We start from the raw sequence: 16,798 nt of genomic DNA on the forward strand, positions 1-16,798 counted from the left end.
AAGGCTAAAAAATATCCCCTTCTCCTAAGAGGGATCAAAACAGGGGGATACAAAAAATAAATTACAAACGAATAAAGTGCACATGTAGGGGGAGTAACTCAGCCGTTTCCTCACCTGATCCTCAGTGCACTCGTGAGAATCGCAGTGTGCGTGCGCCCGTCTGTGCGCGTGTGTGTGTGTGTGTGCGCGTGTGTGTGCGGGGGGGCATTGTTGAGTTATATGTTTTATGTAAAGCGCTTTGTGTTGCATTTCTTATTTTGTAAGAAAGGTGCTTCACAAATGAAGTTTGATTTGATTTGACTCGTCCTTTTTTGCAAGCTGCTATCCAGCGTCGTCTGATTTTGACGAGGGGGGGGGCGGAGCAGCGCGGCGCTCTCTGGTATTTGAGACTCAAATACCAATACTTCGGTGGTAATTCATTTCAAATCGATGGTATATGTAAATAACTTCAGTCTTGTCCAGCGAACCATCTGGCATCTTTTTGAAAGTGAACTTGCTGTTCAAAAGTCGCTTTTCATTCTCCATCATTCAGTTCACCAGACATTTTTTTTTTTCAATTTTCTTTTTTTTTTAAATGTGCGTTAAAAAAATTGTCGGCGTTAAGAGAACGTGAAGTTAACGCGTCGTTAACGCTTTAAGTTAGACAGCCCTAATATATATATATATATATATATATATAGATAGTTATATATAACATATGTGTTTGTTGTGTGTATGTTGCTTTTCTGTGCTGAGGTGTTTTTTTGCACCTTGACACTAGGTATTAATACACAGTGTGAAGATGCCTCCCCCCCCCCCCACCCATTCCAGTGTCATCCTTCCTCTAAAAATGGCGTCCGTATTAATGGTGCCATCGGTGTAAACCGGAGTCAAGTTCTCTCGTCTGATTTATGTCTGAACTGGCAATAAAGCTTTTTCTGATTCTGATTCTGATTCTGATATATATATATATATGCATGGAGGAAGCATGGAGGAAGGGGACAGTGCCGCTGGGGTGGCAAACTGGGGTGGTGGTCCCTCTTTTTAAAAAGGGGCACCGGAGAGTGTGTTCCAACTATGGGGGATCACACTTTTCAGCCTCCCCGGAAAAGTCTACTCCAGGGTACTGGAGAGGAGAATGCGGCCGATAGTTGAACCTCGGATTCAGGAGGAACAATGCGGTTTTCGTCCCGGCCGTGGAACAGTGGACCAGCTCTTGTGAGGTTAATCAACTCTTTTGAATTAAGTTGTCATTATGAAACAATCAGAAGCGGGTCAGCTTGAAGAGCTGACTGTGTTTTAGACAATTGCTTATCACATGTTACCAGTTACAACAGCCACTCCCTAAACTGCTCAGGGGTTTGGGCTGGTCCACAACAGTCTCATGGTCAGTTAGACAAGTCTGTTGGAACACCCTCAACAGAAAGGATGTCTGTTTGCTCTGCACACCATAAGATTAGTTGTTCTTCAACGGAAATGTCCTGTTTATCTGTTTGTTTCCTCTCATTGTCCATCCACTGTCTACCATTGGTTGTCTTAACATAGCCGACGCCTGTCGGTTTCTCAAATAAATACCTCCTGCAAAGAAGGACCCAGCAAGCATTTCGTCGAGAGCCAGAGAGCCATGTTGCTCGACAGGGCTCCGACTTTGCTTCCCTTCTGCGCAGAAGGCCTGAAAATCATTTCTACCAGTCTCTGTGTCTTTCCTAAGTTATTAATTGATGTATGTTGATTTAGGAACCTAACATTTGGTGCCGAAACCCGGGATCTCAAGCTCTGACGATTGGAACGGCGTAGGATCAAAGGAGGCCATCTAAAAATCTGTCGACAGCGTTTCCGACTTCAGGGAACGGGCCCAGATTTGGTCTGCGCTGTTCCAGGAAGTCCAGGTGACGAGATTTCCGAGCCAGGGGAAGGCACTAAGAGACTGGTGAGAAACCTCTTCTTACTTAATGCTTGGGGGTATTGAAGTATTTTTATGTAAAATACGAGTGAAATTTCTGTGTATACTAACAAGAGGTTAGCGAAAACGGTGTTTGGCGGCGGGTCGGGGACCCGATTTTTATGAAGGCATAGGGGACTTTTAAAAACACTAGCCTAAGAGCAGTGCGTAAGACCAACATCTAACTCGGTCAGGGGACCGGCTTTTTAAAGTCAGGGGACTTTTTAAAAGTACAGAATAACGAGAAGAGGTTTCTATTGGAATGATTTTTAATGGTTGTGTTTTATGTTTGTCTAATTTTTGTCTTGTCTGATGTTTATGACAGGAAACTGTCTGTTCAATGTTTGGGGTTTCCAAAATTGAGAGGCAAAATTTAAGTTGTTCACTAAAAGATCAGGCTAAAACCAAACTGTGAAAAAGGAAACTTGTGTCCTGAAAGAAACTTAAGAAGGAAAATAACTGGCGAAAAATAGCCAACGCGCGGTTAAGCTGAAACGTATGCCTAAATAATCTCTAAAAGATGCTTAGCTGGTATGAAGGTTTTGTTAAAATGATACAAACGATTGCAGCTGTGTGTCTTTGTGTGCGTGAAAGCATGCTCCGTTTTACGAGCGGCTGCAAGGCTGTGTATGCTGATAGGGAGAACTTTTTGTTTGCTGGAAGAAAGGGGGTTTTCAGAGGTGAAGCTCTTCTCTTGAAAAAAAAACAGAGAATTGGAGAAATATAGTTTGTTCTATCATTCTAAGCCCTGAATGAAGGCATAGAATCATAGAATTTTCAAATTGGGTTAATTCGCCATTTAATTTGCAGATTACCTTTGTAACACTGTATTTGACTCGGATTGTATGAAAATGTGATTCTTGCCATTTGCGAGTATGAGCTGTGCATGATTGGGTTGACTGTTACATGAATGTGAAACAAATCAATCATTTGTCCTTACTCTGTGAGCACCGCTGTATTTTTAGAATACAGTGGAAGGGTGTGTTCATGAGCCTACTGCCAATTGTATGTCAGTGATATTTTACACAGAAAGGGTTGTATGGAGGAGAAACAAACCGGTTGAACAATCTTTTTAGAAAAGAAAAACTCTGAGTGCATACTAGCTTATTCACACTGAAAATGTGTACATTTGTGATCAGTGTTGCTACCATTTAGGTTGGGAGTTCATTTGAAGTGCACCAATTGAGTTTGGTTAGTGTAGTTTGAGGAGAAATAATTTACACATATGCACTGATACACAAACCCACATATAGATGATCTGAAGTGTGTGTTTAATGTTAGTGGGTTTTTTTGTCTATGTGTAGTTTACGCATGGGAATTTATCCCACAATTTTCTTAAGACTTCTATGAGTCTTCATAGAAGAGCATGCATTTGCGTTGTAGCATGCAAACAGAAGATTAAGAATCACCTGAAGACTATATGATTCATCTAGAGACAATTTTCTGACAATTTCCTGACAATTTTCTGGCATTTCTTTTTGATTTGGGGAAAATAGAGCTCAACAACAGTTGAGAAGGCATTATTTGATAGAATGCTTCCTTTCAGTCCGATGTTTTGTGACAATGACTTATTGTTTATATATATATAAGTTCACTGAAGACTGCTGTTTACGTTGCAGGAGAGTTGCTGCACTGACAGTTTGTGTGGTGTTACTTTAATAAGACCATAACCCACTTGGGTTGAAATAAGAACATTTTGAAATAAGAAGAGTTCTGTGGTCCTTGACTCAGGTAGAAGACAGAATTTAACAGGGTTTTTGCCCCATCTAATCTGGTGATGGGAGGGGGGATCTGGGGGATCTGAGGGACATAGAGATAACCGACCCCCTATCCTGTAGACATGCGAAACAATGCTCTTGCAAAGAGAGAAAAGCATTTGGCTAAATGAAGGTGCTATTACAACTAGCTACTGTAACTTCAGAAGGCCTTTGTGTGGTGCGAAGCAAACTGGTGCTTCCAAGGAATCTGTTCCCCCTGGTGGCTAAGTTGAGCCAAAGGGAGTTTCTATGGCTCAAACAGGAGGGAGTAAGGGTATGTAGATATGATACATCATGAGGATTAAATACTAAATACCCTTTAAAGATTTTTTGTAGGAGCTTTCCGACATGTTGCAGATACAACATGTAAGGCAATATGAGGCCTAAAAGAGGTCAGTGTCCCGAAAGGACCTATCCTTTTTGGAGTTATCCATATGGATTTCATTCTTGGAGTGAACTAATGGCCTGTTAAGTTAAGGCTCAAGAAAGCCATGGCCTGAATGACGGCCATTAGTCGGAATGTACATGAGAATGTTCAAAAGTTCTTGTGGGCTGCTGTTTTCTTCCTCTCCCTCTCCTAAGCAGGAACTGCTGAAATGGGTGACCAGATCCTGAGTCGAGTGGTGAAAGGTCATCACCCCGTAAGGACGGGCCTTTTTGCTGTCCAAGATCAGGACACCGACAGCAGTAAAGGCTGCTGAACGATCTACTGAGTTCACCAGTTGCAGTGAAAGCTAGCGGAGAAATGTTCCAGGCCCTGAGTAGGCGGGAAGTCGGACGGTATTCAAACCTTTGTCCACTGAAGAAATCAACTGATGCCTATCTCACCAGCCACGGCCTGAAGAAGAAGACTAGCCAAACTGACTTGCGACAACAAACTAGGAGAGGAGTCCGAGGAATGGAAGAGACTTTTTCATTACTGAGTCATGCTGACATAATGACTGAGATTACGATTCCGTTCATCACTGTCTTTGTACTTCTCTGTGTTTTCATTACCTGTATGTTTACGATGACATTGGAGTATTTTATTTTGGGTGCTGTGAAGTTTCAAAATGACAAGAGGAGGGAAATGTGAGGTTAATCAACTCTTTTGAATTAAGTTGTCATTATGAAACAATCAGAATCGGGTCAGCTTGAAGAGCTGACTGTGTTTTAGACAATTGCTTATCATATGTTACCAGTTACAACAGCCACTCCCTAAACTGCTCAGGGGTTTGGGCTGGTCCACAACTGTCTCATGGTCAGTTAGACAAGTCTGTTGGAACACCCTCAACAGAAAGGATGTCTGTTTGCTCTGCATACCATAAGATTAGTTGTTCTTCAACTGAAATGTCCTGTTTATCTGTTTGTTTCCTACCATTGTCCATCCACTGTCTACCATTGGTTGTTTTAACATAGCCGATGCCTGTCGGTTTCTCAAATAAATACCTCCTGCAAAGAAGGACCCAGCAAGCATTTCGTTGAGAGCCAGAGAGCCATGTTGCTCGACAGGGCTCCGACTTTGCTTCCCTTCTGCGCAGAAGGCCTGAAAATCATTTCTACCTGTCTCTGTGTCTTTCCTAAGTTATTAATTGATGTATGTTGATTTAGGAACCTAACACTCTACACCCTCCGCAGGGTGCTTGAGGGTTCATGGGAATTTTCCCAACCAGTCTACATGTGTTTTGTGGATCTGGAGAAGGCATTTGACCGTGTCCCTCGTGCCATTCTGTGGGGGGCACTCAGTGAGTATGGAGTCCGGGGGCCTTCTATTTAGGGCTGTCCGGTCTCTGTATGATCGTAGCAGGAGTCTGGTTCGCATAGCTGGCAGTAGGTCAGACTTGTTCCCAATGCATGTTGAACTCCGGCAGGGCTGCCCTTTTTTCACCGGTCCTGTTCATAATTTTTATGGACAGGATTTCTAGGCATAGCCAGGGGCCGGAGGGGATCCGGTTTGGGAACCAGAGGATTTCGTCTCTGCTTTTTGCAGATGACGTTGTCCTGTTGGCTTCATCGGAACGGGACCTTCAGGATGGCTGGGGCAGTTTGAGGCCAAGTGCGACGTGGCGGGGATGAGAATCAGCACCTCCAAAACCGAGGCCATGGTTCTCGACTGGGAAAAGGGGGGGTGGAGCATAGTGGCTAAAGCAGCATCACCCAATGTTTTAGTTCTACTCTGTGGATCAGCTAAAAAGGAAGAGCCAGAGGATCTGAGTTCCTTCCTGGTTCATAGAATAAAAAAATCTCTGAAATATACTCTGGTGCAAGCCCATGAAGCGCTTATAAACTAATAAAATAACTTTTTTTTTTTTTTTTTTTTTACCTTGTCTGCACACATATTAATGATTGATACCATGACGGTAGAAACCAAAAGTATATATATTTTCATTATTACTATATTTAATATATATACATATATATACGCACACATATGCGTACACATACATAAATATACACATACAAACCCAGTGTTTTTTTTTTTTTTTTTTTTTCCAGGAAGCAGGAACACACGGAGACACAAGTCAAGCACTGGAAATCTGCAACAAAAAACCACAAAAAAAGCACGAAACTGGCACGGAGCCAACCAAAACAATAACAGCAATCGACCTAAATCTTGAGATCTGATCGTCGCAGTCTGAGCTAAGCTATCGCTACCGCTACCTAAACCCAAAAACTAGAGAGCCAGCATGCAGGTGAACAAGCCAGTGTCTATGTGTGTGTGTATGTATATGATCATGCGTGTGTGTGTGTGTGTGTGTGTGTGTGTGTGTGTGTGTGTGTGTGTGTGTGTGTGTGTGTGTGTGTGTATGCATGTGACTAAGTGACTATATGTGTGTGTGTGTGTGTGTGTGTGTGTGTGTGTTTGTGTGTGTGTGTGTGTGTGTGTGTGTGTGTGTGTGTGTGTGTGTGTGTGTGTGTGTGTGTGTGTGTGTGTGTGTGTGTGTGTGTGTGTGTGTGTGTGTGTGTGTGTGTGTGTGTGTGTAATAAACCAAACAAAGTTCCACCTGAAGTGTATCTATAGTGGGGGAGGGGGGGGAGCAACCCCGCCACCCGCGAGACCAGAGGCCGACACGGAAGAGCCCGGAACCCAGGCCACCGGCAACCCCACAGAGGGGAGAAGTAGGAGGGAGGCAACCCACCGCCTGCGAGGCCCCCCCCCCGCGGGCGGGGCCCCCACGGCGCGGGAAGAAGCAGCCAGGGATCCCGCGTCGGCGGACCGCGACCCAGGCAATCCCCGGCCACCCGGTCCGGGCCGGACACACGGCCAGGAGGCCCCCACCCCTCAGGCCAACGACCCCCACCCGGCAGGGGGCCAGCCCGCCCGGAGAGACAGAGCCGCCCCGGCCGCCGACGCGGGCAGGCGCACCCGTCCCCCACGAAAGTGGCCCTCCAAGACCAGAGGGGCGCCCCGCCGCAGAGGCAGCGGGGAGGACCGGAGACGGGCCCGGAGAGAGGGAACCCCCCAACAAGGCGACACCCGTGCAGGCCCGACAACGGAGGGCCCCAGACCCAGGCATCCCATTCATTCATCCATTCAACTATCCGATATCTATACTAATAATAATATGATATACTATACATAATAATAATACTACTACTAATAATAATAATAATAATAATAATAACCATCTTTGTATAATATAATAATGATAAATTATTAAGTTTTGATGTCCTGCCAATGGAGGCCCGAATCCTCCATGGCAGGACCCTTCCATACCGCATTCTCACCGACACAGACACACAATCACGCACCGTTTCCCCCTCCCCGGAGGAGTCCAGCACCGCCAAAAGGCGCCCCAGGCTGCACGGCCTAAAATAACTTTAAAATCAACACAAAAACTAACAGGTAGCCAGTGTACTCTCCTTCTGGTCTGAGTCAGAACTTGTGCTGCAGCGTTTCCAGACATTCAGTGTCAGTTTGTCTGCGATTCACCATGTTCCTGTTCGTTGGCTTCCCTCAACTGATCCCAGTGCTTGATCCAACCTGTTTGACCCGACAACTACCCCTACTGGCCCGGAACATTCTACCCATACCTGCCAACCCCAGCTCCAGCCTGTGCCAGTGTGTGCTGCTTCACTCAACCTTTGACGGACCCACTCCAATCAAACAAAAAATACTTTCACTCTCTCCATCCCCTTTCCCCTTCTGGGTTTCGTGTACGCATCTGGTTCTCCTGTCTCACATTTGACAGTACAAACTGTAGATTTGGACAGCTGGCATTCTGCTATCAGGCACTATTACTATGGAACCAACTTCCACCTTTAAAACCAAACTTAAAACCTTTCTTTAGTAAAGCCTATAGTTAGTGTTTAGTAAACCTCTAGTTAGTGTAAAGTCTAGTGTGCTAGGACCAGTAGTCGTAGCTGCAGCTATAGACCAAGACTATAATAGTTTGTCTCAAACATAGCTTTGTTGTAGTTATGTTGCTATAAACCTACGCTGCAGGGAGGTACCAACATGATCCACTGAGCGGTGCCCATCACCCCTCCTTCTCTCCTCTTCTTCTCTTCCTTTCTCATTTATTAATTATAAGTATCTCATAACTATCATTGTTGTCAAATGTTCTTGTTTGTTGTTCTGGTCTGCCCCCTCTGGTTCTCTTTTGTGCATGTTTTCAGGCCAGAGCTGTTATGTTTATGTTATGTTTATGTATTAATTGCTCGGGGGTTATGTTCTTGGTCTCTGGAAAGCGCCTAGAGACAACTTCTGTTCTAATAGACGGTCTAATAGTATCTTTCTCCTCATTCCAACATGGAATTAGTCTGTACATAGTCTGCCCATATACCCCCTTCCCTTTCATCCCAAATGTTTTGTGTCCAGTCCACTCTCCTGAAGGGCTATGACCTGTTTCCTCTTGCTCCCTGTTTCGGGGCATGGTTTGGTGCGCGAGGGGCCTTGGCCCCCACCCTTTGGCTGTGTTTGTGGTGGCTGGAGATCCAGATTGGGCCCTGGGGGCGGAGGTTGTGGCTGGAACGACCTCTTCTCTGTTCCTCTTGGCTGTGCTCTGACTTACTTCTGCCAAACTGAGAACTGCGACTCCTCCTCAAGTCAGATTTCCATTTTTGATAATCTTAATGTTTTTATGCAAGAGCCTGATTTGAAAGCCTGTTGTTTAATGTACCAAGGTAAAATTAAACTATTTTACTACTGATACATGATTGTGAGCACATATGTCAAGAACATCACAGCTGTGCACATTCATGTAAATCTGTAATCATTCGACCACTTATAGCAAATGGAGACAAACTGGATTAGCAACACAGCAGGTGTGAGCTGTTACCCATGCTTCTCATCACTGGCTGGCTGGATTTGAACAAGCTACATTGTGAAATCTCCATCCTCATCCTGAATTTCAATTGCCTTTGCAAAGCTACAGGTCTGTTTAAACCTCAGTAACGTATTAACTATCATTTTCACAAAGAATTAAACCGCCTTGCGAAACAAATTTGCTTCATATGTCAAACCTCTGTTTGAATTCAATTCATTTTATTTATATAGCGTCTATTACAACAGAAGTTGTCTCTAGGCGCTTTCCAGAGACCCAGAACATGTTGTTGTTTCCCATCAACAGCTGCAGACGGCAACATCTGCATTACTTTACCAGACACCTCTGTGAATGTCTCTATGTGGAGCTTTAGCCATAGTGCTCTACTGTTCTATTCTATTCTATTCTATTCTGATCTGTTCTGTTATATTTCATTCTATTGTGTTCTGTTCTATTTCATCATGTTATGTTCTATTTTATTCTGCTCTGTTCGGTTCTGTTCGTTAGGAACATAGTTGCTGAAAATATCTGTTATTTTATGCCTCGCCATCCATCTTAGTTGTGAAAGGTAACATTTCGTTGCTGTCATTGGTTGGGCTCAGACAAAGATGTGCTAAACTGTGAGCGGCAATGCACGTGTTATGTAACAGAGCATATTACGCGCACTTAAACTCGCGCGAGCACGCACACATAAACATGACAGGTAATCTAGGAACGCATTTTTAGATATTAGCCTATGTATTAAGTTAGAAACCCTTCTTATACATTACGTTCACAAGAAAATGTTTGTTGCTGTTTAAATGATGACCTACCAACAGCTTCCAGCACAGCAGCCAAAACGAAATCATATCCAGGCAGCCGCAGCGCCGCGTCCCGCTCCTCTCCCCCGCTCCTCTCCCCCGCCGCAGCTCTGCAGCCGCGCGGCCAGCGGGGAGGGATGCACGGAGGCTGGACGCACCGGGGCTGGACGCACGGAGGCTGGACGCACGGAGGCTGGATGCACCGGGGCTGGACGCACGGGGGCTGGACGCACGGGGGCTGGACGCACGGGGGCTGGACGCACCGAGGCTGGACGCACGGGGGCTGGACGCACGGGGGCTGGACGCATCGAGGCTGGACGGGGCGGACCGACCCACACGGACAGGACGGATACAGTATATCGACCTGTACTGTTAAACTGTGTGTGAATTAGAGCAGAAGAGATACATTTGTATTGGCAGAGCGTTGTTTTCTCCTTCCTTTGCCGTTCACAGTAGGATATCTCCGCCCCCCATAAAAGCTCAAAGTCATTTGATTTGCACAGTCAGTTTTTCCACTTTGGCGTTTTTATTCTGCCCCTGTTTCTTATTATGAAAATGCATAGGGGCCGAAAAGCCACTCAGGACCAAAGTGGAATATTCTGCATCATCTGAGCAGAATTATAATTGTAAAACCTAATCAATTCATTTCACTACAGATAAAAAAAACAACTATTTTCATCCAAAATTACTGTCAACTTAAAGTCTTAAGTTGAAGAAAAAATGTTTGTAAATGAATTTGACTGAAATTTTAAAGACATATTATTAAGTTGTTTTTGAGTTTGTACTTAAAGTTCTTACAATTAATTTAAAACAAGTATATTTCACTTCATATTTTATGTACCACAATTTAATTAACTTTAAATTCTAAGATATTTCCCTTTAGATAACTTAATTTTTTAAATTTTAATAATTATATCATTGAAGCATTTTCAAACTGATTACAAGACTGTACTTGCATGATATAGCCAATAGCAATGTTCAAAATTAGAATAAATAAGACCAACCATGCAGGTGCAGGTTAATTTAATTATTAATTAATAATAATATTTAATAATAAATAATAAAGGTTAAAGTGAGTAAATCCAGGAGTTATTATTTTTGGTCTCAAACACCTCAGGAAGGGATTAGATGGTGTTGCGATAGCGTCCAGTACAACTGTGAGAAGCCTTGGTGTTATTTTTTATCAGGATTTGTATAATTTGTATAATTTGTATAATAATCAGGTTTGTAAAACAGCGTTTTTTCCATCTCCGTAATTTCACAAGATTAGTAACATCCTCTCGCAGAATGATGCGGAATAACGGATTTACACGTTTGTATCTTCTAGGCTAGATTACTGTAATGTGTTATTAGCAGGATGTCCAAGTAATTCTCTGAATATCCTCCAGCTGATCCAAAATGCAGCGGGCAAATGGTGAGAGGAATCAACAAGAGAGACCACGTCTTTCCAGTGTTAGCCTCCCTCCATTGTCTCCCTGTAAAACTCAGAACCCAATTCAAGATTTTATTACTTGCGTATAAAGCCCAAAACCGCGTTTTGCAAGACCTAAATAGTACCTTTTGTTCCTACCTTTTGGCCCTTTTCCACTAGTCCCACTTCAGCTCGCTTCTACCCGCCACGGCCCCGTCTTGCGCTTTTGCACTAGGGGCTGAGGCGGGCCGAGCCGCTCAAAGCAGATACATTTTCTGTAACCATTCTGGCGAGGTTCTATCCGGGCTGAGCCGGGACTATTTCTGAGGTCACTATCCACCTCGCCACCGTCGGGGGGCGGGGCCGTCATCAAACTACAGGCCCCTGATTGGTCGGGGGGCGAGGCCGTCAAACGTTTGAATCAGGAAGCGGGAGTCAGCGCGAGGCGACTCGTGGCTCGCAGGGATTTTATTATACAGCACAAAAGTCTGTTTGGTGATCCAACTCTGAGGTGCAGATGTTCATAACGTCTGGCGGCTGACGAGAAAATTAAAAAAGGGATGTAGACGGGCTGTTTTTTTCTCAGCCGCTCGCAGCTCCAGCTGATTTCTCATCAGCGCCGACACAAACAAACGGGTTGCGCAATAGAGTACGTCACAGCCGCTTCACCCCAACCCCCCCACTTCTCACCTGGCTGTGGAAAAACAAACGGGGACAAAACGGGTGGAGCCGCGACAAGCCGCGCCGCGCCGAGCCGGGCGGAGGCGGGACTAGTGCAAAAGCGGTTTACTTGTAGCTACAGGACAAGACTGTAGCAGCTGGGTTTAAATAGACGTCCATCCTAAATAGTCTGCTACAGAGCTACGCTGCAGGGGGGCACCAACATGATCTGCGGACCTGCAGTCCCCCCCCCTCTTATGATCCAGGTCCTGATCTAGTTTTCTTTTCTCTTAAAGGGGAGTTTTTACTTGCCATTCTTTATATAGTAATTGCTCGGTGGTCATGTTCTGGGTCTCTCGAAAGCACTAAATAACAAAATGCATATCTTCAGAGAAGGCACGTTTAAATTATTTCAATTATCTCAACTTATTTCAATACCAAGTTACTATCAAGTCATAAGTCTTTAAAACATGCAGTTTTCATAGTCATTAAAAATCCCTTTAAGCACATGCAGAATGCCGCAACTGTTGGAGCTGCAAAGAAAACTGCATTAAAAATATGGTTTTCGGCTGTTACATCTGTTTCTGCAATGAGACAGAGCATGCTAGCTCTGAAATGCTTGTTACATACAAACGCCGAAGGTTTGGTGATGTGACAAGTGAAGCATCCGTAAATAAATGCGCCCAAAGAGAAAGTTGATACGATGGCAGTAAGTGCCGTTAGCATGACAGTTAGCTGATCAAGGCCAGAAACTGCTGCATGTCACGATATGTTTCCTAAAAAAATACGTGAACGGGCAGTATAGCTGCGCTTTTTTAAGAAAACCTGCTCAGTTTCTTAAGTAACATGAAGGATTGAAAAAGCTGAAAAAGTAACATGGTGGAGTTTCTGAAACAATACGACAAAGAAAAGAGGCGGGGCTTGACATCAAAAAATTATCATCAAATTATTTCAGTTGTGCTATAATAGAAAATAAAAATAATGAAGTCCTGTGAAATTGAAATATAAGTGAAAAAAACGTTTCAAATCTTTCACAGTATTTGCAACTACTTTTCTTTCACAAACCTTCCCAGTTCGGGTTTACGGTGCAGGGACAGTGTTGACTTCGCCTGCTCAGTCATTTTCTGGGTGTTACGAATGGTTATCAACCGAATCTTTGGTTGTTTTGAGTCAGAGCCAATTCTTGCTACATGCTTGGCCCCCAAGGAGGCATTTTCAGCTTCATCAACCACATTTTGTAGTTGTTTTGATTTACTTTGTTGTATCAAATCCAACGAATCTCTTGTAACTAATGAGTCTGTGACTGACAGTTGCACATAACTTTTTGGTTTAAAACCTGACTGGAAATATATTCATTGAAACTTTCAACCAAAGGTGCTTTTTGTTCACCAAAACAACCATTTCACAACATGAAAGATATTTCTAATTTATGACAATAATTTGTTTATTTATCAAAACGTGAGTGTGACAGGATGGACATTGTCATGGCAGCGTTGACAGAAGTAAACTAAAAGAGAACAAATGATTTTGTTTAAAACAGAAAACTATTGACCATTGGAATAGTTTCATCTGTTAACACATAGATTCAATCAATATGACACTGCAACTAAACTCCCTCTTCAGAACACTGCAAAAAGACTTTCTGCCAGTTTCTGCAGCCTTGGCCCCTCTCTTTTGCCTCTCTTTCAACGATGCTTAACTTGTAGGGATGGGTATTATATGGACAATTTGACCATGGAATTTATTTTTTGTATCATTTCTGCTGCTGTTTTAAGTTGTTTATTGGCTTTAGATGTCTGCTGCTGTGTTATCAGACTGTTTATTTAGATGTTTATTTAGAAATGTAGATGTGTCCACCAAAGACGGGATGTACCATGACATGGTGGACATTTATTGCTTCTCATAGCTTTTAATGAGCACATGGTGGGTCTTCAGCTAGCAAAATGATTACCAGTATCAGGGACTCTGACAAAATGTTTCAAATTATTACAAAAGTGGAATACAAATCATCAAAGTTACTAGTTTTATATATATATATATACATATATATATATATATATATATATATATATATAAATGTATGTATGTATGTATATATATATATATATATATATACATACATACATACATTTATATATATATATATATATATATATATATATATATATATATATATATAAATGTATGTATGTATGTATATATATATATATATATATATATATATATATATATATATATATATATATATATATATATATATATATATATATATATATATATATATATATATTAGGGGTGTAACGGTATTTGTATTCGTCCCGTCCCGTCACGGTACGGGCGTCACGGTTCGGTGCACGCAGTCATACGGCGAATACGTCTGACTGAGTTAAAAAAAAAAAAATCAATCATCGTTTTTTTTCCCCCTTATAAATATCAAAAGTCACGTTCTATTACAGACCTAAATGTGTGCTAGTCTGTGCATATCAATAAATATATGTGCAATTCATATATCATCATAAATTGTAGGCTATAATAACGATAAAATGTTCTAATTCTTAATTTACAACTGTCCTGAACGCATCAGGGCCGTGAGCCAACGCGGATTGGGCCTGATTTAAAAAGCCTGATTTATGGTTCTGCGTTAAAACGACGCAGAGCATACGTCATAGGGTACGGCGCAGTCTACGGCGAGGTTATGCAGCGACGCACAACCTTCGCCGTAGGCGCTGCGTTGGTGTAACGCAGTACCATAAATCAGCCTTAACAGTCACAGCAAATTTGCCGTGAAGGAGATTAGCGCTAAAGTTTAAGAGGACTAAATTTGTACAAAGTTTTGAATGTTACCCCGTTTTCCACGTTACCTGGATTATTTTGGGTTATGGAAGAGTCAACTACCGTTGGTGAGTCAGTGTAACCTTCATAAATAATTTCTTTACCAGAATGTTTTGTAGCCTTGACCACCTGCCTATTTGAATGAGCTTTGTGTTGTTGTCAACTAGACCGCCGAGTCTATTCTCTGTTATAGAGCTCAGAAATGATGTTATAGACTGCTGTGTCTATCTATCTAAATAGATTGTGTAATTTAGACCAGTTATGTTTTTTTGTATTTAAGCTGAATCAAAGATGGAACTGAGTCAGTCCGTGACTGAGTTTTCAGCGCTGTGTGTGTGTGTGTGTGTGTGTGTGTGTGTGTGTGTGTGTGTGTGTGTGTGTGTGTGTGTGTGTGTGTGTGTATGTGAGCGTGTGTGTGAGCGTGTGTGTGAGCGTGTGTGTGAGCGTGTGTGTGTGTGTGAGCGTGCGCGCGTGTGTGTGTGTGTGTGTGTGTGTGTGTGTGTGTGTGTGTGTGTGTGTGTGTGTGTGTGTGTGTGTGTGTGTGTGTGTGTTCTTCTGAACAAGTTTGTGACTTTACTCATAGGCCTATAGGCTTGGCTCAATAAAAGTGAGAATAAATGTTGTTTGATGGGTAGGATGAGGTGTTGTTGAACGTTAAAATGACTATCATAAGGGCCCATGGAGAATGCTCCGCCCCCAGACGGCTCTGCCCATATGAAGCAGTAGAGGAGCCCGGGTTCAAGTATTTATTAAAAGTGCTCGAGCCTCGTTACAATGTCCCATCCCGCGCTCACATAAAAAAACATAAAAAATTTAAAACACTAATGCACAAGTTAAATGTTTTATTCTATTTATTTTACACTTTAATAAGAGATGCTTTTTAGTTTTGTAGCCAATTGAACAAACTTTAACTTTCAAATGCTATGATCAAAATAAAGGAAGAAAAAACTCGTCTTATACATTTGGGACTTTTTGTATTTTTTTTTTCTGTTGTACCGAACCCGTACCGAACCGTGACCCCTAAACCGAGGTACGTACCGAACCGTGACTTGTGTGTACCGTGACACCCCTAATATATATATATAGCGTCTAATACAACAGATGTTGTCTCTAAACGCTTTCCAGAGACCCAGAACATGACCCGAGCAATTATTACATAAACAATGGCAGGTAAAAACTCCCCTAGTGGGAGAAAAGCCTTAAGCCAAACAGTGGCAAGAAAAACTCCCCTTTAGGAGGGAAGAAACCTTGAGCAGGACCAGGCTCATAAGGGGGGAGGGGGGTGCGCAGGCAGGTGGAAGCAAAGGGCAATGTTGATAGCATTTTGCTAACAAGCTAAAGTCGCAAAAATCCCCCTGCGCAGCAGCGGGTGTACAGCATGATCCCGCTCTGATATGGAAGAAAAAAATCCCCAAAAAATAAAACACGCCTGAGAAAACCTGAATGAAGGCGATATATTAGTATATATTAGTATACAGAAAAGGTTTCCTTTTTCTTATTATTTTTCTGCACGCTTTTTTAGGCCTTAACATGCTCGAAAACTCACCAAATTTTGCAAACCCTTCCGGTGTTGCAAAAAAATATTTACCGTATTTTCGCGACCATTAGGCACATATAAACGTCTTTTTTTTTTTCAAAATTGGCCATGCGCCCTATGATTATCGTATTATTATTATTATTATTATTATTATTATTATTATTATTATTATTATTATTATTATTATTATTATCGTAAGGCGGACGTAATTGAGGCCACCATGAGAACGTTAAAGGGAGAAGTATGGGCGCGTGATTTGCGCATGATTTGCGGACGTAGTTATTAAGGCAAATGAAAAGGACTGGATGGATGAAGAGATGATGATAGAGTGGCTGAGGCAGGTCTATGTGCAGCGACCCGGTGGTTTTTTTCACACATGACCATCGCTGTTGATCTGTGACTCTGTGTGCCCATCTCACAGACAATGTGAAAAAAGAATTAAAACAAATTAACGCTGCGCTTGCTGTTATTCCGGGAGGTGTCAGGACTCAGCCCGTCGGGCTTCATTGCAGCCTGATCGCGCTGAGACCAGGAGAACAGGTAGAGAGTATGGTTACTGTTATCTTTTTTTAAATAAAATAAAAAAATAACAGTATCCATACTCTCTAACGTAGCCAGGACGAACTCGCGACGA

General features: G+C 42.6%; 1 protein-coding gene across 1 annotated transcript in view; it reads right to left on the reverse strand.

Annotated features, from left to right (window-relative positions):
• LOC133452277 (uncharacterized) overlaps window positions 1-12,916 on the reverse strand; it is a 73,803-nt gene extending 60,887 nt beyond the window's left edge. The window contains exons 1-2 of the mRNA XM_061731497.1: window positions 12,861-12,916; window positions 9,737-10,037 (exon numbers count right to left, since the gene is read on the reverse strand). Coding sequence (XP_061587481.1) covers window positions 9,737-10,037; window positions 12,861-12,916 — 357 coding nt within the window. The remainder of the gene's footprint in view (window positions 1-9,736; window positions 10,038-12,860) is intronic.
• Window positions 12,917-16,798: the final 3,882 nt, after the last annotated feature.

This window comes from Cololabis saira, chromosome 10 (genome assembly GCF_033807715.1).
Source record: "Cololabis saira isolate AMF1-May2022 chromosome 10, fColSai1.1, whole genome shotgun sequence".
In the NCBI taxonomy this organism is placed as follows: domain Eukaryota; kingdom Metazoa; phylum Chordata; class Actinopteri; order Beloniformes; family Belonidae; genus Cololabis; species Cololabis saira.